Source organism: Varroa jacobsoni, unplaced genomic scaffold (assembly GCF_002532875.2).
Source record: "Varroa jacobsoni isolate VJ856 unplaced genomic scaffold, vjacob_1.0 scaffold_518, whole genome shotgun sequence".
Classification (NCBI taxonomy): Eukaryota; Metazoa; Arthropoda; class Arachnida; order Mesostigmata; family Varroidae; genus Varroa; species Varroa jacobsoni.
The window spans coordinates 4188-32180 of record NW_019213420.1 but is presented as its reverse complement, the minus strand read 5'-3'; the positions used below and the strand labels follow the sequence as shown (position 1 = coordinate 32180).

General features: G+C 38.8%; 1 protein-coding gene across 1 annotated transcript; it reads right to left on the bottom strand.

Annotated features, from left to right (window-relative positions):
- Positions 1-20: 20 nt before the first annotated feature.
- On the bottom strand, positions 21-27993 carry LOC111261112 (heat shock 70 kDa protein 14). The gene is made up of 10 exons (XM_022834366.2): positions 27885-27993; positions 26728-26808; positions 25948-26191; positions 24463-24658; positions 16420-16581; positions 12725-12986; positions 10876-11010; positions 9077-9175; positions 3768-3956; positions 21-306 (listed from the first exon to the last, which is right to left on the bottom strand). Exons 1-10 carry the CDS (start codon positions 27954-27956, stop codon positions 229-231), a joined length of 1518 nt encoding a protein of 505 aa, XP_022690101.1. The 5' UTR covers positions 27957-27993; the 3' UTR covers positions 21-228.

Genomic DNA, 27993 nt, shown 5'->3' with positions numbered 1-27993 from the left:
TGGATGAAAAGGCAATGCGCTTATCAAGAAGTATAAACATTTCTTTATTCATTGCTTTATAGCTCTCATGAGAAATTTGAGTCCTCGGCGCCGTTAAAATGGTTATCCTTTCTGCGGCCTTTCAGACGCGTATACTGTTAATAGACCATTACTTTCCGTAGCGTATAGGTGATCTATAAACTGCCGGTTTCAGATCGATTTTTCTTATCACGTAATGAATACTGGAACTTAGGTAACCACGACGCTCTCTACGCGGTTGCTCGTCTTGTCCAAACATTGGCAATGCAGAGTCCGTTCTTCTGACACCTATGAAAATATACAGAGAATAATATTCCAACGTTTTAATAAGAGGTAGCGCAGACAGCGTTTAGCTATTTGGGTGTCATTTCTGTCGACGACGGTCCAAACAATGAGTAGATTTACCATCTTAAAATAATTTGGTCCTATGTGTTCGAGAGGAATAAACATTTGTTTGATTTCTGGTAAGACAATTAGATGCATAACACACACAATACATTCTTGTGAGTTTTGCTAGTTGCCCTTTTAAGTTAGTCCATCTTCTCTGATAATCGTCGACTAAGCTGCCGCACTTGTGTTTCGGTCAGGCAACAATATTTCGTCTTTGTTCCGTACCTCAAATGACGCTAACGTAGCGTTGGTGGTAAACATCCGAATCTGGCCATTTAACATTAATAGTAACGTTAGGTTGATCAAATCCATATAGTCAGAAAGCAACCGGAAAAACAGGCGGCTTTGGGAATGAAAATTACTCATAACATCGTAACGTCTATTTAAGGCAAACAACAAAGGTGTATCTCAATATATGATGCTGGTTATTGCAATCTTTACATCCTTGAGACTGAATGATCCGTGACGTTAAGACCCTGTCCTACAGGTCACTTTGTTAACGGCAGACTTCTAGCTAGCCACCTAGGCGAACGATGCAACGCCATGTTTGACCTGCGCCGGTCCTACGAGACAAGAGATAAAGCACGCTAGTGAAAACGAGGCGCCATCGTAAGTTGAAGAACATTTGGGCATTCGACAAAAACGACAGCGCACAGATTATGGACAAGCACGTCTATTTCATTGTATGAAAAAAAGCTAAATCATTTCTCCCACCAACAAAACTCAAAATGGCTCTGGCAGTTTTAACGAAAATGTGTCGTCTAAGATAACTTAATAGGTTGAGGACGTATGTAGTAACCCGCCAAGTAAACATGTCTCTCGTCGCTATTATATACTCGATCTGCTTTAATTATGGCAATAGTGCGATTGCGGAGACATTTCCACTGAGTGATGTAGGAAATTGTTATGTTATTATAGGGTTTGTCTCATATTTGGTACTGTCGCCTATTAAATCACACCACGATCATTCACATGAGCCTTTTCTTCTCTACTGACCATTTATTGTCCTATTATTATCTATCATTCCCCAATTTTTTTTTATTGAATCAACCATTACCCTATGCTTCGATATTTACTTTCGTTCAGCTTCAGATTTTGCTTTGCTCCGATGTACATCTCTTTACAGTTATTTTTACTAATTTAGTAATAATTTTGTGTCCCAATACGTACGTTAATTTTACTCGACCTTCCCGTTAGCCATTTTTGCGATTCAGTTTACGATTTGCCGATCTGAATTATTAATATCTTTTTCTCCTGTTCGCATCAAGCCCAGGTGGTCGATCAATAGACAGACGCCCAAAAACGAGACGTTCTTAGTGGATGGCTTTTTAGGATGGATGTAGAGAACGGCACTCCTGCCGATCGAACACATAGTGCTTTAGCTATTGGAGATTAATACTAGCTTGCTTTTTTTTTTTTGTTAAATAGGGCGTCCTGAAAATTGTGAAAAAATGACCCGTTGAACATAATAAAAGTGTACTTTTATTTAGAATTTTATGGGACGGATTGTAGTCCTGTGTAGAACCTTGAACAGCCCTCGCTGAGATACCGACGACGCCGGACCAGTTCATGTCACGTTCGGATCAGTTTCATCGCCGTCTACATGTTTTTAGTATTCAGTAGACCTTTATAGTAACGAATTTACATGTACGTATGTGTACAGTAGCTAATTCCGTGTCACTCTTTTTAGTAACAAATCAGGGGCAGGACAACAACAACTGTGCATCCTCATCTAAAAGCTGCTTTCCAGAGCAGCCGATGTTAATTTTTCAGCCTTACTCTAGAGCTCCGTGCGGTCGAATATGACTTCATTTTCTAGTAACTTACGAACTCAGCCAACAGCACTTATATTAGACCCTGGAAAACAAGCCACTGTCTATAAGGGATCGAATTCTTGACGACGCCAGCGTCAAGGAACGAACAATGTTCGACTTTTGACAGCAGTGGATTCAATCGTGTTGAGTTCGTGACTTACGCAGACAGCTTAGCCATGACACCTTCAACAAGGAATAAATAACTGATTGGTACGAAAGGTATCTCGTGTATGTCAAGGACCCATACAAGACAGGTATAGAAAGACACTGATGATGCAGTAAAAATAATGAATATTACCCTAGCGCATTACGAGGAATAATAGCAAAGTTTCAGTATTGTGTTTTGCCTTCAAGGACCACTCTACCACAACTTTGCAACAAGAACCGTTGCGCTCATTCGTAGACTGTCATTCATTAAATGCTTTATAGTTTATCCCTCTAACTGGCCCTTAGCTGTGTCTTCGTTAGATAACAGACTTCTGCCACTATGATAATTCAGAGAGCAACGTAAACATAGAAATACGTTGTATTACTAGTAGCAGAAGACGTCGTCTGCTTTGACAGCTCAGCCACGACATAGCGCCCGCTACACCGTATGCCGCTTTTCGTCTCATGTCTATAAACAAGGAGAATTGTTATATGATGCCCCGTGCGATTGGCTTTAATTAAGTATATTCATCTTCGTTCTCTTTAACCGGAGACTTTGCTGCTGCTTATGTTATTGCTATCGTAACTAGTACAGGCACTCTCAGCTCTGTAGACTCTGGCAAGTAGCAATCTACCCCGATGGAAAGAATGATGTGGGATTTACTTCGAAGTTGAGAACTTCAGGTGCTGTACACGAATATAGTAGCCGCGACCTTGGATTTGAATTGAAAATCTCACAAAAGACCATACACGTTTTGAAAAGCTTGCCAAAGTTGACTAGTACCATTGTACTGAGATAATCCGATTCGAACGTAACGAATAATAGAGAAAGGACATTTTTTTCTAATACTTGATCGATGACATGGGCACGAAAACAGAGCAATGAAACGTAAAGTATTTCGAAATATCTCAGCTACCAATATCGTTGATCGTGTACCGCAAAACACCAATAACCTCTTTCCCTCTCTACGCGTATCGCTTCAACTCGCTACGTCAATGCCCTATGAGGAGACGTTGCCCATCAGCAAAACAGTTATAGATTAGAAGTTAGGAAAAGTGCAGCGAGAAAGACAATAGAACGCGAAGGGGCATAAAAAGATAATCGGCTTCACCTGCCGCTATCCGCATGTTACACAGGAGGTTTCTGGTATCCGCCGACGTCAGACAATATACCCATTATAGGCCTGTTGTCGTGAAAAGCCTATTAAGGGTCAGTTGAAAGATGAGAAAAATGTACGATCTTAGATAAATCAGATTTGCAGGTTGGCCACTCGCCGAGCAATGTTCGACTTGTGGACACTAGAGAAAAACGATGATCAGGTGTCCTGATCGAACGTCTAGGTAACTAACACGATAGGGATAAACCAAGTGGAGCAGTTTCTTACGCTCAAAACTTACCTCAACGGTGAGTGTCAGATTACTATTTTCATCGAGATCTTTCATCACGAGTTTCGCCAAGGGTTCACCGCCCTGTAAAAGGAGCACCTGTACCGAAGATTTGTCTTCCGCAAGCGTTATTGGAGCCTCGAAGCGACATGGAACAGCGCTGCCTTTCGGTAGAATAGCTTCTGTGGAGCCGTCTTTTAGCTGTAATAAACATGAAATGATTAGCTGGACTTTAAGATGACGCCAATTAACAACACATTTTTAAGCTATACTAATAGGAAAATTATGGATGCACAACGCTGAGCCGAAAATTGCAATTTAAAAGCGTTTATAATGAAAGTAAGAACATGGTGATTTCTTCCTGAACGTAAAGCTTGAACGCGGTCTCGCACGCAGCAAACGTTTCGACCAATTCCTAAGCTTGAATCCGTAGCAGCTTGGGCAGGTTTTGTAAACCACATATAAATTGAACGCTTCACATTGAATCGATGTCGGGCCCCGTCCCCCACGATCAACATTGCGTCTATATTCGATGCCTAACACGAATCTCATAAATATATTTCCACATAACTGTCACGGGACCAATTCCCTTTTTAGTGGCAACATCGCTATGAAGTTCATTACGACTAACAATATCTGCTGAGGGCTAGAGACTTTACCGGATTTTTTAACAGATCGTCAATTTGGTACGGGTAGTATGATACATGAACATACGGAGATTGACTCCTTCTTTGCGCTCTGCAAAAGAACCGTGTGTGAGAGTGCGTAGGGGCAGTCCTACGTGGCCTCCCAAATCTCTTTGCAGTATCCTGTTATCAGATAAATACATTTTCATATACAGACTTGAAAGAACAATGCAATTCAATCGAGTTCGCTTACATATTTCAAAATGCCTCCTGCGTAATTTAGCCTAACTGCCCTAAGCAATGCAATGATTATGCCATTATATGTGTTAGCTTTAATGCTTTCGTCGTGGCGTTTCTGTGCAGACGATATTTATTCACGAATATAAACACAAATCCCTATACTCGAATCGATGACGCGGGCCCGATGACACTACAAAGGCTCTATACGGTAAAGCAAACCACAACAAAACTACACAATGTACCATATCGATATGTTCAGAACTACTTTTGAAGAAGAGTATTAATCGAAGTTTGCGCGTTTCTTTCTTTTTTTTAGTTGCAGCTTAAGGCCGTAAAGAAAACCTCACACCATTCAAAAAGCACACAATTCATATTTCTTCATTAATTTCGCGATCGTTAGTATAGTACTTGATAAGTATTGCACACTTCCGTACATATTATCATAGCATCAATTTCGTTTGCCGTAGGCGAGTCCAACGGATACAGATACAACTGGTGGGTAAATCTGCTTTGTTCAATCCCTATAGACGCCCCCGACAACTTCGACAGTTTGCTAAGTAAGTTGCCAAATCTCGTTATCTCTTTCACTTCCAGATTCTTTATCCCGTTTTGTTTTCCATAGCTGAGAACCTTATGACTGTGGCAGGCTTTCTCGTCTACAACCTTTCCGAGCAGGTCTTATATTACTGTTCAACATTTAACGGTTCCTAACCCCTCCTCCAGTGTACCATCCCTAGACGAAGCTCAGCTACTTCATTGACATAATTCGTTTCCCTAATGGCTTTCTTCAGCCGAAGTTTCCTTACTCTTTCCTGCCCAGCTTACAGATCATACTTAGAACTGCGTTTAATACGGCCCACGGCACCCCACAAGTCGACTGATTAGCGTCCTGCCTAACTCCTTAACGAGAAAAACCTAGCTGTTGGTCTTTTTTTTTCGTTTTGGATTAACTTCCCTCGTTGTTAGAAAACAATGCGGTCCCCAAAATGGGCCTAGACAAGTGCCAAGGGAATTAATCAGCTGTCTGCAGAGCTGGGTACGGATATTCCCTGCTCCTTCGTCGTTTTCTCTAGGATCAGTCCTGCGAAACAGCAATGATCTGCTGCATCAGATTTCGTATAAACGACATGCGCCTAACTACAGAGAGCACCTTAAAATTCCTTTTTCTAATTAGCTTTTAGTTTCAATGCAAATAGTAGCTAATCGTGGTACTTGCGTGTTCGTTGTCAAGGGCACTAGCTTTGACCTGTGTCCCGTTTCGGAACTTTACAGACATGAATTTAGATTTTCGCAATTAGAAATAGTACGAATACACCAAGGGAAAGGTTTAAATTCTAGCTTTCGTTTGAGAAGATGGTAGTTCAGTTTGCCAATGCAGCAGCTAGCGATATGGGTTCAGAGTAAAGGGCATTTTTTGATTAAGGACGCGTTTCGTGCTTGCTTCCTCAAGGTGTTCAATGCAAAACGCGTTCTGGACTATCTCGAAGGTCAAGCTACACTGTCGTTTATCCGCAGTACGACAGTAAAATGGGTCAAACATGCCTTTTACGTGGAATTCAACTTACAGGAATTTAAAAGCCCTCGTTGAGGCCAGTTACAATGCCCATTAGAGCTCATTAGAATTCGTATTGCTAATTGATATAAATCTCTATGGACTCCCTGAATCATGGTAGCAATGGTTCCGATTTGAATACGCGTAATTGTTGATAAATATGTTTGATTGAATCCAAATCGTAAGTCGGTATCTTTCATGATAATACTTAACATTGGAACATTGTTGTTTAGATTTGCATCTGGAACATAACATGTAAGAATACGCTGGACAAATCTCGTGTTATCAGGTCATTACTTGACCGCATGCCCATTTCTATTGCGGAAGTGAGCTCGTACTCGAGTTACAAAGGGACAAGCTTTATTTTCAACAAATCCTGTAAAATAGAATATACTCAAGAAGCAAAATGTACGTAAAAACACAAATAGAGCCTACGCCAAAACCTCATGAGTGGTATTAATTTGATAAATTGAACGCGATTTTAACGTAGGATCTGTAACATGTACACTTAAAAATTCGATTCAAGAAGGTACCACAGTTGGCAAAAAGACCACGCCCATGCTTTAGTAGGTTATACTTCTTTCCTTCGTGTGCTCATTGTCTTCCGTTACGGGCACAAAAGGGTTTCGCGCAACGAGTATATTTCACTGAGGAAGAGAATTTTCTAGATTAATTTTTCAAAGAACAATTTTTTGAAAAACAACATACTTGATATACAAGACAATCGAGGAACCGTTAAAAAGAGGTCTGCACAGATGCACGCCAGCCAAACCAGGCTTGCGGTCGCAGCTAAATTTGAGCTTTCTTCCTCGAAACATTAAACGCTGAAAAAATGACCTCACATGCGATGGCGGCCCGCCGCTGCTGGGAATGGAACTAACTCGTGTCTACGGGGTATTTTTGAAGCGATTTATATTTGCTGTGAGAATACGTGGGTGAACCTACACGAAAGGTTGACAATTCAAGGTGATATGCCATTGCGGCATCAGTATATTGCAATTCCAGACGAGAAAAGTTATCTCGTGGCAAGAACTATTACCCAGCTATTCTCATATATCTATGTTTTGAAGCTTAATACTTCGTTTGCCCAAGCCAGCTTTAGAGACTAAATGTTTCTACCAAAAATAACAATCGAAAAAAATTTGAGCTTTAAATCACTCGTCATCGATCTACAAAAAAAAAACGAAAATGTATTAGACAAAGCTCGGAAGCGACAATGGTTACGAATATCACTGGCAAGGCCGTTGTAGACGAAAGCTGCATATATAACAGCGGCTATATATCTTATTGATCCACTCGATGAAAGGTTTTATCTTTATTCAAGTACCGTCATGCAAACAGAGGGTCTAAGTATCGAAGGCAATGCGGCCCTCTTAAATGTATTGTACACGGCTATCCATTTACACAGGATTTACATTTGCACCATCTACACTTAAAGCTATATACAATAGCTAATACTGTGAACAGCGTTCCAGAAAGGCCAAATTCATACCGACCACATCATGCTTAGACTTTTACTACAGAAGAATGTCATATATTGCTCGCAAGAATATTCATAGTTATTTTTAAGCCAGAACTTGTTGTCTCCGAAATATACGCCAACAAGTTTGAATTTATCGCACTATTCAAAACTGTCTAAAGCAAACATGGAATTCGCTTTTATCTATGAATATTCATCAAACTAGCACAAAAATCTGCATTTTTTCGTTGCGTGATTTTCTATGCCAGATTGGGAATTGTTCTGAAGGACTCTCGCCATGTCTAGTGAAAACAACAAAAAAAGCCACCAATAAAATCCAGCTTGGTTTCGAACTAAATTATCTAAAGACTCTTCTAATTCCCGTTGGGTGTGCGAAAGCTTCAAGCTTAATCCTACAAGGATTACACCAGGACAACTGTAAGGAGTGCGTGACTCAGCTGGGAACAATCGTTGTATGCGGATTATTCTAAACAATTCTCTTGCACTCATTCGTCTTTTTCCCTGACGATAAATGGAACGATTGCCGCTAATGCTATTTTCTTCCGGCTATAAGCTGTGACGATTACGCCTGCCGATGCTGTGCACGCATGTACAGTCTGAACGTATGTCCGTACAGGACGTCGCGTTTGGTCGTGACCATTGGGCATTAATCAGAGAACCCATGCGTAATACTTTTATGCTATATGCTTAATCCACTGACGAATAGATAAGCAACACTTTATTTGGTTCCAACTCAGACCATTGTTTTTTGTTCATAAAGTAAACGGCAATAATTGTGACGGCCGTTGCATCTAATCTTAAGCTCAACACCTAAGACTCAGGTCATTATCAATATCATGGCCAACGTAATTCTACAAGGTCCACAATTTGGTCCTTATGACGCTTTTACGTAGCGATTTCACAATTACTTGTTTCTCATGAATTTGCAGCAAGAGGACACTATTAATGAAATATAATGCATTAATGTAATAAAATGACAACAAGGAAGATTGAAGAAAAAATATAAGACTTTTCCTGACCGTGGATTTACTAGCCGCAACTCGTTGGCGAGCGGTGCAAAAGCGGAAAGTCCTACAACAAAAAGCCGACTGGCAGTAATTGACGGTAGTGCGCTAATTTAGCATTTTAATTAATAATAATTTTAATAACAATTTTCACTCCCTTAAGCCTTTTAACCAATTGATAGCTTGCACTAAAGTATTGCAGTTTACTATCGGACCTCGTTCTGACAAGGTCAGATCAACAACGGTTACAACGACAACGTAAATGGCCTTGATGCAAACAGGGACGCAAGCTTAATGAGATCAAGAAGGAAGAGCGCTCTACGTAAATAGAAATTCAAATAGAGTTTGGTTATCTGATATTTGATCGAACTATCCTATAGTAACACTACCTTAAATTTTGAGGGAACTATTTTACCAACCTTGAGAGCGATCTCTTTAGAAAGCGCAGGTAATTCGACAGTAGGTTGGAGATGTTTAGAGTCTTCCTCGGCACCTGCCGCGCCTCTAGACAGCAAAACCTAAACAATAGAAAAACATAGTAGAAAAAATAAGGCTACCATTAGGATAACAATACTCTCCGTGTTCACTTGACTCAACTAATCGTAACGTGGTGAATGTACAGCGCTTAGATGGCGCTGCTATCGTGCGATTAGAACATTAAAGTGAAGCGGCGGATGGAAAAAATGCGCTAGCGCTAGTTTATGAAATCACACAGCAAAGACGTAGACCCTTTAAGATAAGCGCAAATTTTGAACTGAATTACAGTGGCCATAGTTTTCTTTGCGCGAAAAATAAAAATGACAACTGTATTGTTAAAACGATTAGGTTTTATTAAATATGTCCAAATTCGCAGGATATTGGTGCCTTATACGATATGGGTATGCTTTTGCTGCCGTTCATTTTCTGTTGTGAGTAGGCACATTAAACGTATAATCTTTGCTGTCTGCCAATTTTCGTTTATTGACTCAACATTATTAAAGAACTTTTACTTATATTACTTACATTAATTAGCAATATCGTTAATAAAGAATATTATTATTAGAGAACTCTATTTAGACTGTAGGGCCACGTGGCAAACTACCAGTTCCGACAAATAAAATCATGTTATGTAAATGTTTCTAAAAATATTGTTTTTACTGTGACAAATCGGTTCGTACGTTCCGTATATACATATGTACATATTGCAGGCATGTTAAAGGTTACATGTCGCTGAATACTAGCTAAAATATCATTAAGGGACTAGACTTCAACCTGTGCAAACCTAATATGTAAGAGATGCGAAGACGATAATTATTTTGTCTTGCGTAGAAATATTGCAATTGCTTTTAAACCTGAGACAGTTGGCTGTATTAAGACAGAGCTAAAGGAGAAGTAAAATTATCTATCTGCAATACTTTTATAAGGGTGCCTGCTCACAGTGAGAAGACTGTCAGAGGTGTGGCTGTTATGAAACGATCTCAAATCTTCAAATTAATTATTTAAATTCTTTCAAGGCAAGTGTTTAGTAAACTCTTGTTCAGTTTCCTTGAGCACGTCAACAACAAGACCGAACGAGACGGAAGACTATTATTGCAACAATAACATGGAACTGTACCACGTTCTACCCCGCTGCAGAATATGTTCTTTCCAAGCCCTCTAATATACAAAAAATATCTATTTTGAATGATATATTTTATAAGATGAAAACTACGCACTTAAAAACAACATCGATTATGATTATGAAAGCAAAGAGCTCCAGTGAAATTTCTTACAAAACCATTGTTTCGCTTGATATTAAGATATTAACAAAATGAAACAGAAACCATCGGATGAATCCTATTCGTAGAAGCATTTATCATAGTTTTAAGCATAGAAGCGATTAGCAGTTTAGGGGGCGTACATACATGTATTAGAATTAATTTATAGATTACTCTTTATTTTGAAGGCTCCTTTCTAAAATAAAAAAATATGTGAGTGTCCGTCAAGCTATTCAGCACTAGCTGTTTCTGTCACAGGAGTTTCTACAAGGATTTGAACAACTAAGATGCTCTATTATAAAATATATTGATTGATAAACACATAGGAGGACATTTAGATCTCTTTCCGCGTAACAATGCAAAGTGCTGATTGTCAAATGATCCGGTGTATAATTAATAAGAAAAAATTCAGATATAAAGAACTACGAAGTAAAATCACTTAAAGCGCCGTTCTCATTTCCTTCCATTGTTTGAAAACTCACCTCAGCTTGCCAGGCTGCTCCAACGGCAATAACCTCGTCTGGCGGAATCCCGTTGCAGAGCTCGGCTTTCGAAAATTCGGCGGAGATCATCTTCTGAATAGAGACCATCCTGCATCCACCACCACTCAAGACGACCTAAGATAAGCAAAAAAAAGCCCACTACATTGCAGATTTTTATATAGATGACTACGAATGCGATTTAATTTTTCAGCGACAAATAGCTCTGCCATTTTCACTAGGGTTTCTGTTCGTAACGTTCATTTAGAGCATTACCTACCTTAGCTTAACCAGTTTTGCAGTGAGCATGTTTGATGTGAGTATGGCGACGTAATGAAGAAGTTCTGGAATAACTAGTGTCTCAATATTGCACGTCTATATGAAAAAAAGAATGATGAGCATTGGCTTAATTTCGCGAATGAGATAGGCTCATTGGAAAAGAGAATGCAGAAATATGGATGCCCATACCGTATAACGAATGAAAAGTGAACTGAAGAGTGAAACCTAATGAACAGAAACTTCCCATATATACCACTTTTACTATGACTGTTCTGTAGGTTTCTTGACACAGATGTGAACGAATAATGAGACAAAAACACATCTCATTCGAAAACTGCTTTTGTTTAGATCCTTTGCCCTTTGCATTGCACCCGATTTGTTTTCATTTGTCAGACATTTTTCGAACGTCTATTGTTGGCCATAAGCAGGCTTGTTCAACGAGAAAGCAGGACAGTCCTATTCGTGTTGGTCACTGCTAGGAACGCGTACCAATTTAGATCGAAGCATTTTCGAAACGCGAATTTCTTTTGACTATCCTTAACGTCTAAATGCTAGTTTTTTGCTTTAAAATAATACTGTGTTAACCTTATGCAACCACTAAAGCAAAAAAACAACATACGACATTGTTTTAGGAAGTTCTACAAAATTTCAAATATAATTACAAAGCCCTTTAAAGAGCACGGGTAGTGACCGTACAATGTCATCCTAGAGCAATCACGTACTTAGGTGTGCGCCCGCGCAATTTACATCCAAATAATATAATAATAATTTGAATCCTATACGCAAGATATATCAAGTAAGTCTTCAGGCGGCGGATAGTTATGGCAAATTTCTTTGTACCGTATGCAGACGGAGTCGAAGGCTCGCTGTCAAACAGTCATAACAAATGAAATGCTCGGTTAATGGTGCGAAAGAATGGGATAAATACTGCTGCGTTTCAACCTGGACGTTTAAGTCGATGCCCCTTGCTGCACTATTGAATCGAGCAATGATAAAATTAGAGTCTAGGCGGACAGCGACTAGTATGGTTTACAGTCTCTCTGAGCAGATTTTCACGATTGCGAAGTCTGAAATCAATAATTTATCGCTATCAGTTTTTAACTAGGGTACGTATAACAAACCTAGCACGATTACTGGGCTATAACAGCTGACAACACATACGTAATAACTGCAATACTGCGAGGGCTGTCAGACTGAAAAATCCGCAATGAAAAAAATCAATTTTTTACCGAAGACAATGTAATGAAATAATATACCTTAGTAGGTAAATCTTTACTGGGTTACACAACATAATAAGCTAATTATTACAATATCGTCATTAAATGTCATAATATTATCTTGCTTCATTAACGCACATATTAAGTAGATATCATACACACACATGATTATATAATATGATGAATACATTATAGTTCACGCTGGAAATCGCCGGTTCCAGCAAGGCTATTTACGTACAGAAGCTTCGTCTCATAAAGTCTGATTTAAAATGACGGATGATAACGGAGCCACGACGGCTGCGGCGAATGCCAATGATTTCTCTGGGATCGCCAACAAATAGGTGAACAAAACCTACCATGTGTATTTGATCTTTGTGAACTCCGACCTTCTCGAGCAGGTCGAAGATGTCCTCTTTGACACGTAAAAGATGGCCCTGAGTAGCCATCTCAAATCGTGCTCGAGTCAACGCTACATTAAGGTCAAGGCCTTCGTGCACTGATTCGACACTGCAGTTGCAACTCTCCATTGTGCTAAGTACGTGCTTGGCCCTCTCGGCTGCCGCCAACACTTTTCCCCTTGAGCGTTTCGATAGATCATCCCACGAGATCCGTGTCTTCCTAGGTACATCAGAACAGCCCAGAGTGCAAATTAGTTCGTAGAATTGTACAACATCTGTTACGACAACGTAACGTACCTGACAACACCGTTAGTAACTGATGGTTCAGAAAAAAAGCTACCATGCGATGTTCAGAACGTTCAACAAACCTTTAATTTAGCCCTTCAAAAAAGCATATAGTTACCTATAAAAAGAACAAAACATCATAGTCCTGTGTGAAATATACACATAGTCCAGCCAAACAAAATAGCCACCCACGTCATTCTTTAGAACTACTTTGAACGCATATTCTACAATAGAAATGCACGTAGGCCCTGTTATGGACGACACGGGCATTCTCTTTTCGCAATTTTACATCCACAGCTGTTCCTCAGTGCTGTCATTGGTCTTTATGTATCTACTTCCATCGGTAGTCTCTAGGTTCTCTAGGGATTACGAACGTGGAAATAAATGCCAATTTGCTGGGACAAGCAGTTAGGCAGGCTTCAATGACTAAGTACACTTTCACTACAAAAGCATAGGCACATTTTGATCACTATAAAGGCTACGCATCAATAAGTAGAACCGAACATCTACACACTGCTGAGCTCACTCGTCTGCCGTTGAACCATTTTTGTATTATATTTTCTGCGCGACTGCTAAGAGCTTCATTTATGTTTTATCGCCCCGTATTCTAGAACTTCCTGACTTACAACACACTGAAGTTCCAAAGACAAGGAAGTACGCAGCATCTTTTTATACAAAATCTCGGTCGCGTAGACTAACAGTGCAAAAAGATCTCGTATTATCAGGACACGCTGTTATACGTGTCTAAATAAATAAATGATTGGAGCTCTACGTCTGGCGTCGCCGTTACGCGTTGCTTAAAACGGTTGGTATTTTCCAATGAAGTGTGTGCACGTCCGCCCCATACCTCTACGAAGCAACCTAACATTAGTTCATCGTTAGACCATTCAAGTTTTCGTGCGTTAAATTTGTGATGGAATACAATAATAACTTCGCTAGAAATACAAATACATGCATAGGATGTACAGCAAACCTGAGTGAACGATCTCTCTTGCAGCGATAGGCGCAATAGCAAGTAAACAGGTATACATACAAACTACTGTTAGTGTTTTATATGACTCGCCATGTAATTCATCACATCTATAAAAGAATCTATCTTCTGTAATAATTGGTTGTTTCTACAAAACTTTTAATTGTGACCCGCTATGTTCAGTTTATACGTTTCCATGTTACTCCGTTTCACGGTACTGCTTACACCATACCCTCAAGTCCTTTTTCTCTTCTTTGGCTAACGATATGATATTGGACACCATCAGCGTTTATTAACAATGATTTAAGTGGTATTTCTAATTAAAACAAACGATTTTTGCGGTTTCGAAGCATGCATTTTTGATGTTTTCTATAATTATTTTAAGATTACAATCAAGGCCTTCCACAGAGTTCCAACACACCAGCTTCAATGGATGGTCATCGCGGACTCATGTCGTGGTTCCTAGTAACGACCGACACGCAGTATTCATTACTTTTTCGTGTGACTGGCGTTGACGGAGACTTCTACCTACTTCAAATTGAAATTTCGTATAACCATGATGTAAGACTAACAAGAGCGAACGTATGTATTAATACTTCTTCCGAATTCGAAGAAATTCGATTTGGTTTATGAGCCGATAACTTACACTTAACCTAGGCCGCCCTAACTGTGAAAACGAACTCATAACCTTCTGTCTCACAAAGCAATAGCAGGAACTGAACGTGTTATAGACGCTGTAAGCAGAGTAAGGCGAAAAAAGCGTAACTTCACCTAGAGGGCAACATCCAGATAGTCTGTAATTCACTCCTTGTAAAACCATCTCGGCGACCTGTTTTGCGAGTCCTGCAGGCTGCAGGCCAGCTGCTGTCGGTCGTATATATATAGCGGTTAAGTTTGTATCCTCTACTCTGTCTGGTAGGGTGAATGTGCCAGGCGAGGCGAAATGGACAAGCAACAATAATGAGCAGCTTATAAAGTCTCTCATTTAAATCAACAATATTAGCTGCTGTAACATGTCCCTTCTTTAACTTTTAATGCGACCTCCGCCCTTGTTTATAGCGATGCTGGTTTTTATTAGGCAAGAAAACAGAAAATTTATTGATAACGCACATCGTTTGCTAGCCGACAAATATCTAAAAAAACTGTACCCAAAATTTAAATGTATCCACCAGATAGCTCGGATCTTATACCATTCATGATCTGTTTTGGCCTCTGTAGAACCTCCTTGCTACTGTTAATTCGGTTCCAATGGAAGGATGCAAGAATGGCCTGTCACAATTTTTCGCCCAGAAACCATAACAGTTCCGCAGTGATGGGATCACCGTGTTACCGGAAAAATAGCAGAAGGTTGTCGATCAAAATGGCGCATAGTCAGTTTAGCAATATTATTTTAAAATACGAACAAAATTTTGGCTTTAGAACGGTCAATACTTTCTCGACAACCCAATATTACTTTTGTCAGTGTGTTTTTTTACCATAAATTCTTCGAGCATAACGTTTCACCCAACTTCCAAACTCCCTGGAAATTCTATGGTAAATTCAATACTGACTTTTTCACAAGCATAGTCTAAGCTGACGACTGTCTACACGAATCCTGGAACACATCTCCTGTACTACTCTACCTTAAAAAAATAGTAGAATTGACCCTACTACTTGGACACACACGCGAATGGTTGCACGGTTGTAAGTTATGCGTGCAATAATTATCATATCGTGCTGTAACCTAATGGCCAAAATGTGAGCAGACACCGAGTGCAATGGGACGGTGCTCGTGATCGCACGATGGCGGTAAAAAACGGCGCCAATATTCAAAAATAATAGTACAATAGTTAGCTAGCCGTTTAGAACGAAATCTGCTCTTATCATAATTTTATTATGGTATTTTAGGGTTGAGCATATGGTAAACTTGTACATTTGTTATTTGTTAAGAATATTCTAGATTTATAGTTTTTACATTGACTACTACTATCGTTCAGGTTGTGTTTTTTTCGACTTAACTGTATATGAGATAACTCAGTATCGATAATAGGTGTCGACCGGTTTAGATAAACGGAAATTGCAGATAAAACGTAAACAGCAGATAGAAAAAAAGCATGTCAAACAAGTTTTTTCACTATGCCTACATAAGAAAAAAAAATACGAATAAGAACGAAATGAAGTTTTTTCGTATGTCAGGCTTACAAGATGGTGAATTATGTACCTTTGATTTTTTTCTATTTTCCCGACAAAGACATTTGGTTTGATTTACCATCTATTAACCCAACAAAATATCGATGCACAAATTAAGAGAAAAATAGAATTTGTCTCGGAGTATAGGCGGCACAATTACTCCGTCATTAAACTTTCAGTGATTTAATCTGTGCGTATCCTAGCGAGCAAGTCTTGTGCATATACTAACCGTTTAAATTCTTGGGCAGCATATTTTGCACAACCAGTCGTCCAGAGATTTCCGCCCAAGGAAGAATTGTGATCTGAAGCTATAACGGACATCTGACCACGAAGCAGTTGAAGCACAGTGACATCGCTAGATTCGCCACCAAGCCGATAGACGAGAATTGTCCTGCAAGTAAGTAAAAGGAACCAGCAAAGATTACGAAGATTGGTCAGAGATTATTAATCATCGTTTAATAATAAACTGCCCTCGAAACATGGCCATACGATAATGACCTGAAAAGGTTAAAAATTAGAGTCGATTAAAAAACGATTCTGTGCCACAGGATCGATATTCAAGCCAGGTATATTTTGACGTACTGCTACTTTTAAGTCCATGTTGAAAGAGTTCCATATTAAAACTAGTGAATTTCTTTTGTCAACCAAAATACATTTGGAGAAAGAGATAACCTGAGCACTTTTCAGTTAGATAACACGCTGTTCCTACGGTCAATTCTCTTCTATTTTACGAATGTAATTGTGAAAACTTATAGGCTAGCGTCACTTCCAAACTTTCAATTGGACTCCTCGGGTTTAAATTTAAATGGCGCTTTGTTTCGGGCTGCAGCTCAGCGGTGGTTCAGCTCTCAATCGGTGATCGAATGAAATCGGTTAGTAAAAAAATGACCAGACACTTCTTTAAACTGTTTATTATTATTTTTACTACTGTTTGTTCGTTTCTAAACGCGCGCGCCTGTCCAACAAGAATAGCCACCATGACCACAGTGGTCAAAAGAATAATTTTAGCTGTTGTCATCTTTCATCAGCAAGATGCAATTGGTTTTCAGGTACATTGGCAGTCACTTGTTCGCCTTTCTCTTTCCCTTTTCCTTGGTTGTTGAACCAAAAAAACTAACTGGAAAAGATAGGATCTCACGGAAGCCACCGCCGCTGCCAGCAATAGTCATGGAACTCAACGACCACTTATCCGTTTATAATAGCTATATACACGTACCTGAACGAACGAAAAGACAGACAGGCAAACGGGAACGTCACCATCCAGCCCACCATTGAATGCAGGCCTTACAGTCCCTCTTGGTAATAATGCTACTACTAGTACTACCTAAATCATGGTTGCTGCTTAGCTTTTCTACGGGTAGGAAGACCGCTTGTGCTTCTAAGCCTCCCTGAATTCTGCTCGACTGACCTACTCTGTTGTGAGCGCAAGAAGCTAACCCGGGAAAAACGAAAATTCTTCATTGCATGCACAGAAGCGAACATAAATGTTTGACAGTCTTAGAGATGAAAGTATTAGGTCGACTGACGGAACTTTAGCTACCCCTAAACGCGTATAACAGACACGTCTGCATCGGGCACCTGAAGGTGCAAAATTTTTCAATCAGCCGACAACAGTTGTTTGTCTTCTAGCTACCTCTTGTTTCGAACAATTTCCCTTCCTTCGTTCCAGTGGGGAAAGCACCCGCATGAGTTAGGTCCAGAGGTCTCGGCTCGGGAAGAGTAAAGCTGGAAACGTCCCATCGTTGTCGTCTGTCATGCAAATGACTTTCGAAGCCTGACCAAGATAGAACTATAATGGAACACAAAGTAAAGCAGAAAAAATTCTGACTAGTTCAGCTTTCGTGTATTTATAGCATGCAGATAGAGAAGTCAACAGTGGTGGTTAACTCGTGAGTGGCTGGCTTGCCAAGGCACCGTTGTTCCGACATCTGAATTTCTTAAAATAGACGGCGAGAAACCATTGGTTTGAACCTCGAAATGCAATATATTATTTCGAAATACGTCTTTTTTGCAATAAACCGTTGATAAAACCTAGGATATCGGCAGGGGCTCAGAGGTTGGCTTTATGCTAGCTTTACATCGCACAAAATCCGTCCAGTATAATAAAACATGTGGATACCAAAGGAAGTTGTTACCACCTATGTAATCACCACCGTCAATTAAACGCAAGTGCTGGCGGGGAGATCTACACGCGTTTTTTTCGAGCAGTGCAATCAACCTCTTTTCTATCTTAACTGAAGTGAGCATTTAGAATGTATCCGACATGAGAATTGCTATCGGAGCTTCTCATTGGATCCCTTGACGACAAGCATTTGTTTTCTACATTTTAGTAACGCATCGGTTCTCGAGCTCATGATTGTCAGGAGCATTTTTTTGCTTTTCCCAGTATCGATCATTGTTTTTATAATCGCAATTGCGGAAGTTCAGTGCGAAGCCAGGTTCCATTCGATGGCCTGTTCTACAACAGTTAGTCTTCTACACACTAATTCTCTTAGGGCTACAGTAAAGGCGCAAGAATCGTTTAAGACGTTTCGGCGCGAAACCAACGATCGAATATCAAGATATCGTCAAGATATTCAAACTTATCCAATTTTTCCTACCCATATAGCCCTTGTTTGTTGTAGTAGCAAAAAAGGAGCGCTTTGATTTTTGAAATATATGAACTATTTTGTCCCATGAGAAGTAGTAACAGTTACTTACAAATAGCAATGGCTGAACGCATTCGTGCAGATTCTTTAAAGAATTGATTCTCTAAAAGAGTACTAGAATATCTCAGCTATGTCATGGTTATTTAATTATCCAAAATTAAGTTAATTCCTGACAACTGTTTTCTAAGGCCCCACTTTAGTGCTAGTATTTGCGCAATCTACAACTGAAAAAAAATTGTGTTCTCTGATTTCTCACCGAATAGTTTCAACGTTAAAGCCCTGTGGCGATCTAGCCATTTCCGTCACAGTTTCTATTTGTATGCGTCCCAAACCTGATGTTCATAACTGTATTTCAAATTCTATTAATTAAAAATAATGGAAGAGCAGACATTACGTCAATAGAGCTTTACTAATAATAGAGCTCAAAGTATATTTGTTTTACTTTAGATTGAACCGTGTAGCGTACTGTATCTTTAACAGAGAAAACTTAGCTTCCTCTAAGTAGCTGTACAGCGCATAACATATTAAACATCACAGAGTCAGTGTCCATGGAGTCAGGTTATTATCGTTGTGTAAATCCGCCTTACAAATTCGATGTGCTAATGATCTGTCCAGGGAAACAATCGATACTAATTACAATAATTAAGCTTTTTTTATTTAATCATACACATAATATATGTTAATAGTTCGGCTTGAACCAGCAACTCCCGCCTTCTTGAATAGGGTGCCAATTCGAATCAATTTAAATAGCGCTCTGGTCAAACCTGACGATGAAACAAGATAAACAGATCTGATAGGGAAAATAACTCGGGAGCGAATCCACGCGCGATATACTAGTGTTACAGCCACAAATTGACGCTTAAGTTTATCCGCCAGTACGTTTCGAAAATATTATAAGTCATGTACATATATGCTTGTATCTTGCCTTAAAGCCGGATCCGTTAGTTTAAACGTTATCAGACTGCCACTCCGCCCACTCCTGTTGCAGCACCTTTACACGCTCCGTCATGCAACGCCCCCGAGCATATAAAGATAGAAAGAGGATGCGACCCCTTGCTGTATCAAGAATAAAGGATCACTTTTGCGCAACTTCAGCTAGCTGTGGCTGGCCAGCTATGAGATTCCAGTTAAAGCCAGCGAAAATTGCTAACTTAGCTATCTAGTCATCATACCCCCCTCTGTTGTTGGAACACTCATGACTAAATATTGCAAGGGTTTCTTCGCATACGATCTAGCCCTTACGTACATGGACAAAGCGCATTTAGTTAACATCAAGTACAACATTGACATATCGATTTAAAATGTGTGTTAACTAACATAAAAACAGTGCAGTTGGGGCTAAATATACAGGCAAACCCACAGTATAGCGTTGTAACTTTAGGCAAGTTTTTTGAATGAATGAATAAAAAATTACGGTAACGCATCAGCTTTTGAGTTCGCTGAAATCGCTAGCAAGTCGATACAAAGTGGTCACTCTGAGACCACCCGAGGTCTTAATCACCCTAAACTACACTAAATAATACATCCTAAACTCACTAGTAACACAGTCTTATAATTTAATTTCATAAATTTTACAGGCTGCTTAAATTAGTTATTAGTCAGCCTAAAAAGAGCGTATTGTTCCAATACTTCGATATCAATGAAATAAATATGTCTAGCTCGTTACCACGATACCGTCGCGCAGCGTGTATATTCGAATGTTCTATAGATACTTTGTACCGGATAGAAAAAGTCGCGCTCATGCTTGCTTTTATGTTTTGTTAATTATTTACAAGTTTACTGTGCATCAAAGGAGCGCCTTAATTCACATTATACAACAGGCCAATCAATATCGAAAGAATAATGATCTCGCCTATGAGTAGAGAGACACAATACAAGGCACAGCGCATGTGATAGATGCTGCTGTGACATGCAATTGTATGATAACCATAATTTTACACTGGTCTATGTGTTTTCAATTGCAAACCAAGAATATGTGGCATCTACATCGCTATCTAATCAGTACAAGGTATCACATGGGTCTAATACATAGGTACATTACATGTAAATTAGTTCAATACTAAATAGCCTATAATAAAATATTCTCTCGAAAGTGTAGTTAATTCGGCTTAGTATAGTTTCCCTAAATGAAGCACAGCTGTTTTACTTGTAATATTCCTAATTAGCAGTTAGACGGTAATGAGCGCATCGCGGACTCTCTGCCTCATTTGGTGCTGGACTAGCGAGTAGGGTCTATACGGGTCGGATATGTCTCAGGGGAGTCTCAAGGCTCACTGAGTAGATGGCAACAAATTGGACGAGCGACTACGTGTAACCACAGCCGAAAAAGTGGATAAGGAACTGGTCTTAGAAAGTTTGTCAAGTCAGTCACAAACTACTTTTTGGTTTAGGCACGAAGACTCGTTAATAAACGAAACTCGTCGAAAAAACGTCAATAAACGAACATCCATGCACTATGCGCAAATAGCATCGATGGAAAACCGCTTCTTGGCACAAAGTCGAGTGAGTTAAGCAGTATCGTTGCGCAAGCAACACGCCGTCTCTCGTAACTTTCGGATCGGACAAGATTTTTTTCTTATAATCCCAAAACATGGAGTCATATCAGAGCTCCGTGAAAAGATCGGTTGGGTCTATCAATCTGATTCAGTCAAGTGAATAGCTAGGCAATTAGTAAGGTTTTCATTTATTTCGAAAATTGCTTGTGGCAGACTCACCTACAGACATTAGGACCCACATCGTTTTTATACAGAAGCTTTTAATTTACGGATTGAGAAAAATGTGACATCAATACTTGACATTGCCTGACGTGTTGTTTCGAGCTCATGATCATGAAGTTCCGAGTTCGACACCAGCTGCAAATCATTTCAGTCTGACCGGCGTGAATATCACTACAATCATTATTTTTCAACCTACGCGAAATATTCTATAAGCCTGTCAGTAGTCCGCCCGTTGCCAAGGATTTCGGCTGCTGGAGGTAACAACCCTTGTCAAAAATCCTGTTTTACTGTTGGAAGGACCGACTGCCATTAATTGGCACGATGCTCACATACGATAGCAATAGGGTATGCGGAAAAAATGCGAAAATAAAGGTTATTGAACTTTTATGCAATATATGAATAACAGGGTGTATGAGAGCATAGGTACATGCCAATTTATAAGCATGGTTTACAAACCAATCTAACGAACAGACGGGCTGCAATGTATATACCTTAATAAATCATCTGGTTAAAGGTGAGTATCTTTGGAAGATAACACAATAAACATGGTCCAAACTCATTTGCTTGATTTATCTAGTTTCTGGTATTCGTCGGATTTTGCGAAAAAATATATGGCCACTCAATTATGGCTACCCAATAACCAGTTTATACAATAGGAGCACTAAAGCTATTGATTTATAGCTGTTAATGAGAAATGCTTTTTTCATATTATAGCGAAAATGAGGCCATGATGCTTGAGCTGATTAAGCTCTTTTGTAATACAAAAGTTAACCCGTATGTAATGTCAAAAAAGTATTAACGATTTTTAAGCCAAAATTGAAACGATTAGTTTCTTTATACTGTAAATCAATATTAATAAGCTAAATATATCTTATTTTAATCGATAACTTTTTGCCATTTGTTGGTAACACCACGAGTTCATTCCTGTAGAACTCTGTGGCTTCTAGGCGAAAAATTGTGACGAAAAGTATTTGAATCTTTTCATTGAAACTAATTTAACACGATTAAGGGAGTCTTGCGTAGAACAAAGGAGTTAGTAGTTTAGTGACACGGAATCCGGGCTGTACGGCGGATGCATTGAAATTTTTTACTTAATTTTGCGGATACTTAAAGTTGTATGTGGTATGACATTGTTATGGTAGGAGATTACGCCTTTTCTGTTTACGGGTTCCGGTCGATTTTTTCCAGTAGCCTGTTGTAATGTCCTTAGTTGTCGACAGTAGAGATCCGTCCAAATCATTTTGTCAGGCGACAGCAACCCATAAGGCACGACTCCTTTCCGATGCTACGGAACATATAGCGTCAACTCTTTTGACGTTAGTCCGGGCTTTCTCACAGATTGTGGAACACATTTTTTCACCATATATTGCTCTAAGTGATCTAGATTTCACTACCAATAATCGATCGGTTTAGAAACAGCTCAATTTGTTGCATTTCTGTAGAGTTTTTCCGATGAAAATATGATTAATTACTTTGCATCAATTCGTGTGGCACCCAAATATCGAGTTTTTTTTTGTAGCCAGCTCTCTTCAAATTGTTTGAAACCGCTTGGTAATGGTTTAGTTCCCTGGCGATATCATGGCTACTTACGTGTCCTTGTTGGTGCTGCTCAAGTTTCGCTCTAACTTAATCAGTTTTCTCGGTAGTTGGTCAATTACTGCGAGAAGCATCTTTGACATTTTCAAAATTAAAACTGCAGAACTATCGTTAAGTCGTTTTTTCCGGCAACGTATGTTGACTTTATAAAACACATCTTTTAATGGGCTTGGGCATTATTTATGCCTTTATCGTGATAAAATCGTAAAATAATGTGAAATTTTGAAGAAGACACTTATTTTCAAAGTGCTCCGTCTAAAGTCTGATCAAAGGCTGTTTTCGGCAAGTCTACTGTCGAATCTCAGCCTTCAAACGATAACAACTCCGACACGATGAGGCCCTTATTACCTAAGATATGTGACATTAAAACCATCTGGTTAGAAAAAGCATCAATACTTTTCAACGGCTTAATATTAATTTTAAATTGCTACAGAGATTCTGTTCAAGCTGAATCTTCACCATCCTTATTACGACAGGTCTCAGGACCGCTTTAAGTAATTCTTCAAAGACCTGTAAGGACAGACGGCTCAGTACGAGCAATTTCAATCCAAGCACGAAAATAGAACATTTCTATTGTACTAATTACTCTTTTTGCTGCTTTGATTTTCATTAGAGACACTATGCGCACCCGGATTTGAACCTAAAGGCCTCTATGTGACCCTTCCGTTGGAAGCCAAAGATATTACCTATGCATCGCGATTATAACGAACCAGTATTTTTTGGAATATATTTTACTTGATTTGGTTACTTCTCATTTGATTGCATAGATGTTTAGAATTTGCCAAAGGTGAAAACGAAATCACTTGATTTGAACCAACTAATCAATATAGGTTATACATAGGTATTGTATGTTTCTTTAAAATCAGTGTCTAATGTAAAATCAACTTTTAAGCACGAAAAAAACGTATTCGTTAGGTCACTGTAAGCTCGAACATGCTATCACACACTTTATTTTTATATGGAATAATGGATATATGAAAACAAATAGCACACAATCATGTCTATATAGTCAATAAAGTGAAAATAAGTTAACACATTCATTGCTCGTTAAAAGCAAAGGTGCTGTTGTCTACACAATATGTTACTAAAACCGTATCCAAAGAGCCAATGTCTTGAGCTGGTCATTCAAGCTGCACACTCTGCAGTATAAAGAATACGGCAAAAGCTAAACTTGCAGAACGATGTTTATATAAGGCATCTACGAGCAACGTATTTTCATGCATATTTAAGACTATATTACCATATTACTATGATGCATGGACAAAACTCAAGTTTTCGTAGAAGCCTTATCTTGAAACTTTGAGGACTTACTTTGACGTGGTCGATGCTTCGGCCTTATGAACATAAGCCAGTGCAGCGGCGGTCGGCTCGTTAATCACCCTTAGAACATGAAAGCCTGCTTCCTTTGCGCACCCTAAAACTAACTCTCTTTGCTTTACGGTAAAGTAGAATGGTACAGTAATGACACATGGATAGATTTCATCCTGTCGTTGGTTGAGGGCAGTTTCTGAAAACATGACAAAAGTTATCATTTTCATCTCGCGTTTCAATTAACCAGTCAATCATTTGTTTTCAAATGGTTCACAAAGGGTTGCAATTCTAACGATGGCAATTAAAATTAATCTCCTCAGAATGATACGTAAAGTATTTACCAAAAATTTAGAAAAAAAACTGACTTTGACGAAATATACTGTTTTTCTGAGTCCAAACATAAATTTGAGTAACGCGTGTGATATGCGATCGCTCACAATCGCTGTAAAACCTGTAAATGTAAAGCCTTCAAAATATTTCCTCAAAAACCTTCAATGTTTGCACGAGCCGTTAAGGTATAATTTTTTACGATTTTTTTTGTAAGATGTCGACTTCTCATAACCCATACACCGTTTCTGAGCCAATTCCTTACTGGCAAGATAGGTGTTCTTTTTAGATGTTTTTTTCTTCGCAGCTTATATTACTAAGAATCAATTCAATATTTTAGCTTAAAAAATGTAATGATAAAATAGATTAATTAGTTGCGCAAAGTTCAACTTCCTTGTGCCTGATTTTTTTTTATAGCAGCCCTCATTTGTTAAATAAAAATTATGCTAAAATATTCATATGTATTTATGGACTACACTAAGATACGATATGATCAACAACGACTAATTCGTAACATTTCTGCATAATTTAACTCGAAGCCACCTTATTATGTATAAAATACTTATTTAATTAATTGAATCTCATGTCTCCAAAAAAAAAGATGGCGCACACAGCATTTTACTGCAAAACTTCAAACTATTCAAAGCTATTCCTATTCTTAAAATTGACACCCCGTACTCTAAGCCTACCATTCACGAGTCTGAACAGGCGACTAAAGTGACCTCAGTTGTGCCTTGGGCCCACTTCAAAATCACCCTCATGGTAACACTTCACCGTTCGTGTCCAAGGCGATTCTCTAAACAAAAAAAGCTAATAAGCAGCCACCAGTTCAAAAAAAAAGAAGGCGAACTCTTCATCAACTTCAAAGGAATACAATTTATCGGATTTCTTTAATCTGCCTTTACGCCTACGTATTTCACCTCAGGTGTAAACTATGTATTCCGAAACTACCAAGTAAAAACTTCTTGTACCGTGCGTTCGTTCACTTTTTTCACATAAAACATGTTGCACTATAATGAAGTTCCACTTGACTGCATCGCCAATTGTAGGCTGTAGTCACCAACTAATACCTATGATTTAACGGCGATCTAAATGCTTCTATAGTATATATATATATATATATATATATATAAAAAAAAAAGTTCACTCGTTACTCACCGTGTAACTTGTTCAATTGATGGGTTAACAGTTGTTCGGTGGTAACCTTCTTTTCGCAGGTCTGTCCATTATTGTTCTCATAGCTAACGGTGAATGAAAGTGTGCCCTGACCCTCGACAGAATCGCAACTGATTACCGAATTCGTCCATTTCGAAGCATCATCGCTACCCAGCAGACGCTTCACGCTTGGTACGGTAGCATTAGGCAGACTCAAAAGACGATTTTTTGCATGTAAGCCAACACACTAGTTGCATTGGCAAATCAATTATACACATGTATAATTAGGTTTGGTTTTTGCACTGCACTTGAACTTTATCTTTCATTATGCAAAACAATTGAATATATGATACGCAAAATGAACGTTAAACTAGCCACGAATAATAACGATGATAATAAATCGGAAATCCTAGCTGTTGTTTGATTCTGCTGATCGTCTGAGCTAATGCTTAACGGCTATACTGGACCAAAAGACGTTTAGTTACTGGCTAATACAACTTAGTACCTAGTTCACCTTCTTTTTTAAACAAAGGCTATTTATATTATATTATCATTTATAGTCTAGCTAATTCGATAAGCCGTTAAGCATTGATTGCGTCAGACGGTTGTACCCTTCCAGCACAACAAAAGATACTGTATCTAGCACTGGTTTTGAATGCACTTTTACGTTTGCTCGGAAGCACGTTATTATTAACCACCATAAAGGCTCTGGCTATTGATCTCTTGCTTGTTACCTATGTAATGAGCAGAACGAACTGCAGCAGTGATATAATCATCACTTACGATCTCATGCTGGGAAAAATTCACAGCTGCCGGTGTTGTACGCTCTCCGGAGTCGTTTGCCACAACGTCAGCTTTCCCATCCTAAAATCGATGCGACACAACGATAGAACGAGATTCAAAGAAAATTCACTCACTAATAATATTCTTCAATTAAGATTCGTGGGTAGAGTGCTAATGCTAAAATGAACAAAATGGCCATGACATGATCATAATACTTTATGCGCAGAGATGATTCTCTCTAAAATCACTGCTGTACGTTGTTTCTTAAACTCGAAACCATATGTTTAAAATTGATACCCCATTAAAGAACCAGTTGCGAATAATATACTAACTTTTGATTTGTAAGCTAGCCGACTAAAACACTCAATGCAATGAATACTCGATTAGATATACTTCACAATAACTTGCTAACCTATCGCACTTAGTGCACGTCAGTGTATACGATCCTAGATGTTTTAAAATATACGTATAATATTATAATTCAATATTTAGACCTCTATATTTTGTAGATTGCAGGCATTAGAATACAATGCCAACATCAACCGTTGTTTGCTAATTCATTAATTAAATCAGCTTTTGAATCCTTGAAAATAACACTGCACAATTCGTGTAATACTACATAAGTATTAATTAATATTGATTGTAAAAAGATTGCACGTTTTGAAATTCGTTCGGTATCGTGACATTGTCTTAAGCAGTCAGCAGATGATTCGTTTAAATTCTCAGATTAAAAACGTTTTCAATACATACTAATTTTAAAAGAAAGAAACAGCCGTAATAACCGCACAGGTTTTTGTTAGCTTACATTTCATCTGTGTTCTGTTCGAGTTGATAGGTAATTATATTTCCATATCGATCACACAAATAGCGTGACCTATACATAAGCTGCACTAGTTTCGACACTAAGTGATATAAATATAAATTCGACCACTACAAATTGAAATAAGTCGATCTACGCTGATTTGAAGTAACGAACGATAGTGCTCTTCTTTAGCGTTAACCGAGCTAACGCGCGCAGAAGTCAATACTGCACAATCTTAGATAATTTGTTTGAATGTTCATTGACCATATACGATGCTGTCAAATGTTTCTATATGAAATCTGGCATTGCCGTATCATTAATCTAATCAATTAGCGCTAAACAACTGTACACAAACCTTGTGTACAGCAATACAGAGGTTTGTATTGCCGAAAGAAATGCCAAAACACGTTTTGCTCTTAGCCGCCATTTTCTACATGAGCCAGTGCGCGAATTCGAACGCGGCT

Excerpts from the sequence above, each read along its gene's own strand:
- LOC111261112 (XM_022834366.2), bottom strand. The coding sequence starts at position 27,956 with ATGGCGGCTAAGAGCAAAACGTGTTTTGGCATTTCTTTCGGCAATACA. Across the intron at positions 11,011-12,724 it reads ACAAAGATCAAATACACATG|GTCGTCTTGAGTGGTGGTGG; the intron begins GTAGGTTTTGTT and ends TGCTTATCTTAG. Across the intron at positions 9,176-10,875 it reads GAGCAGCCTGGCAAGCTGAG|GTTTTGCTGTCTAGAGGCGC; the intron begins GTGAGTTTTCAA and ends TCTATTGTTTAG.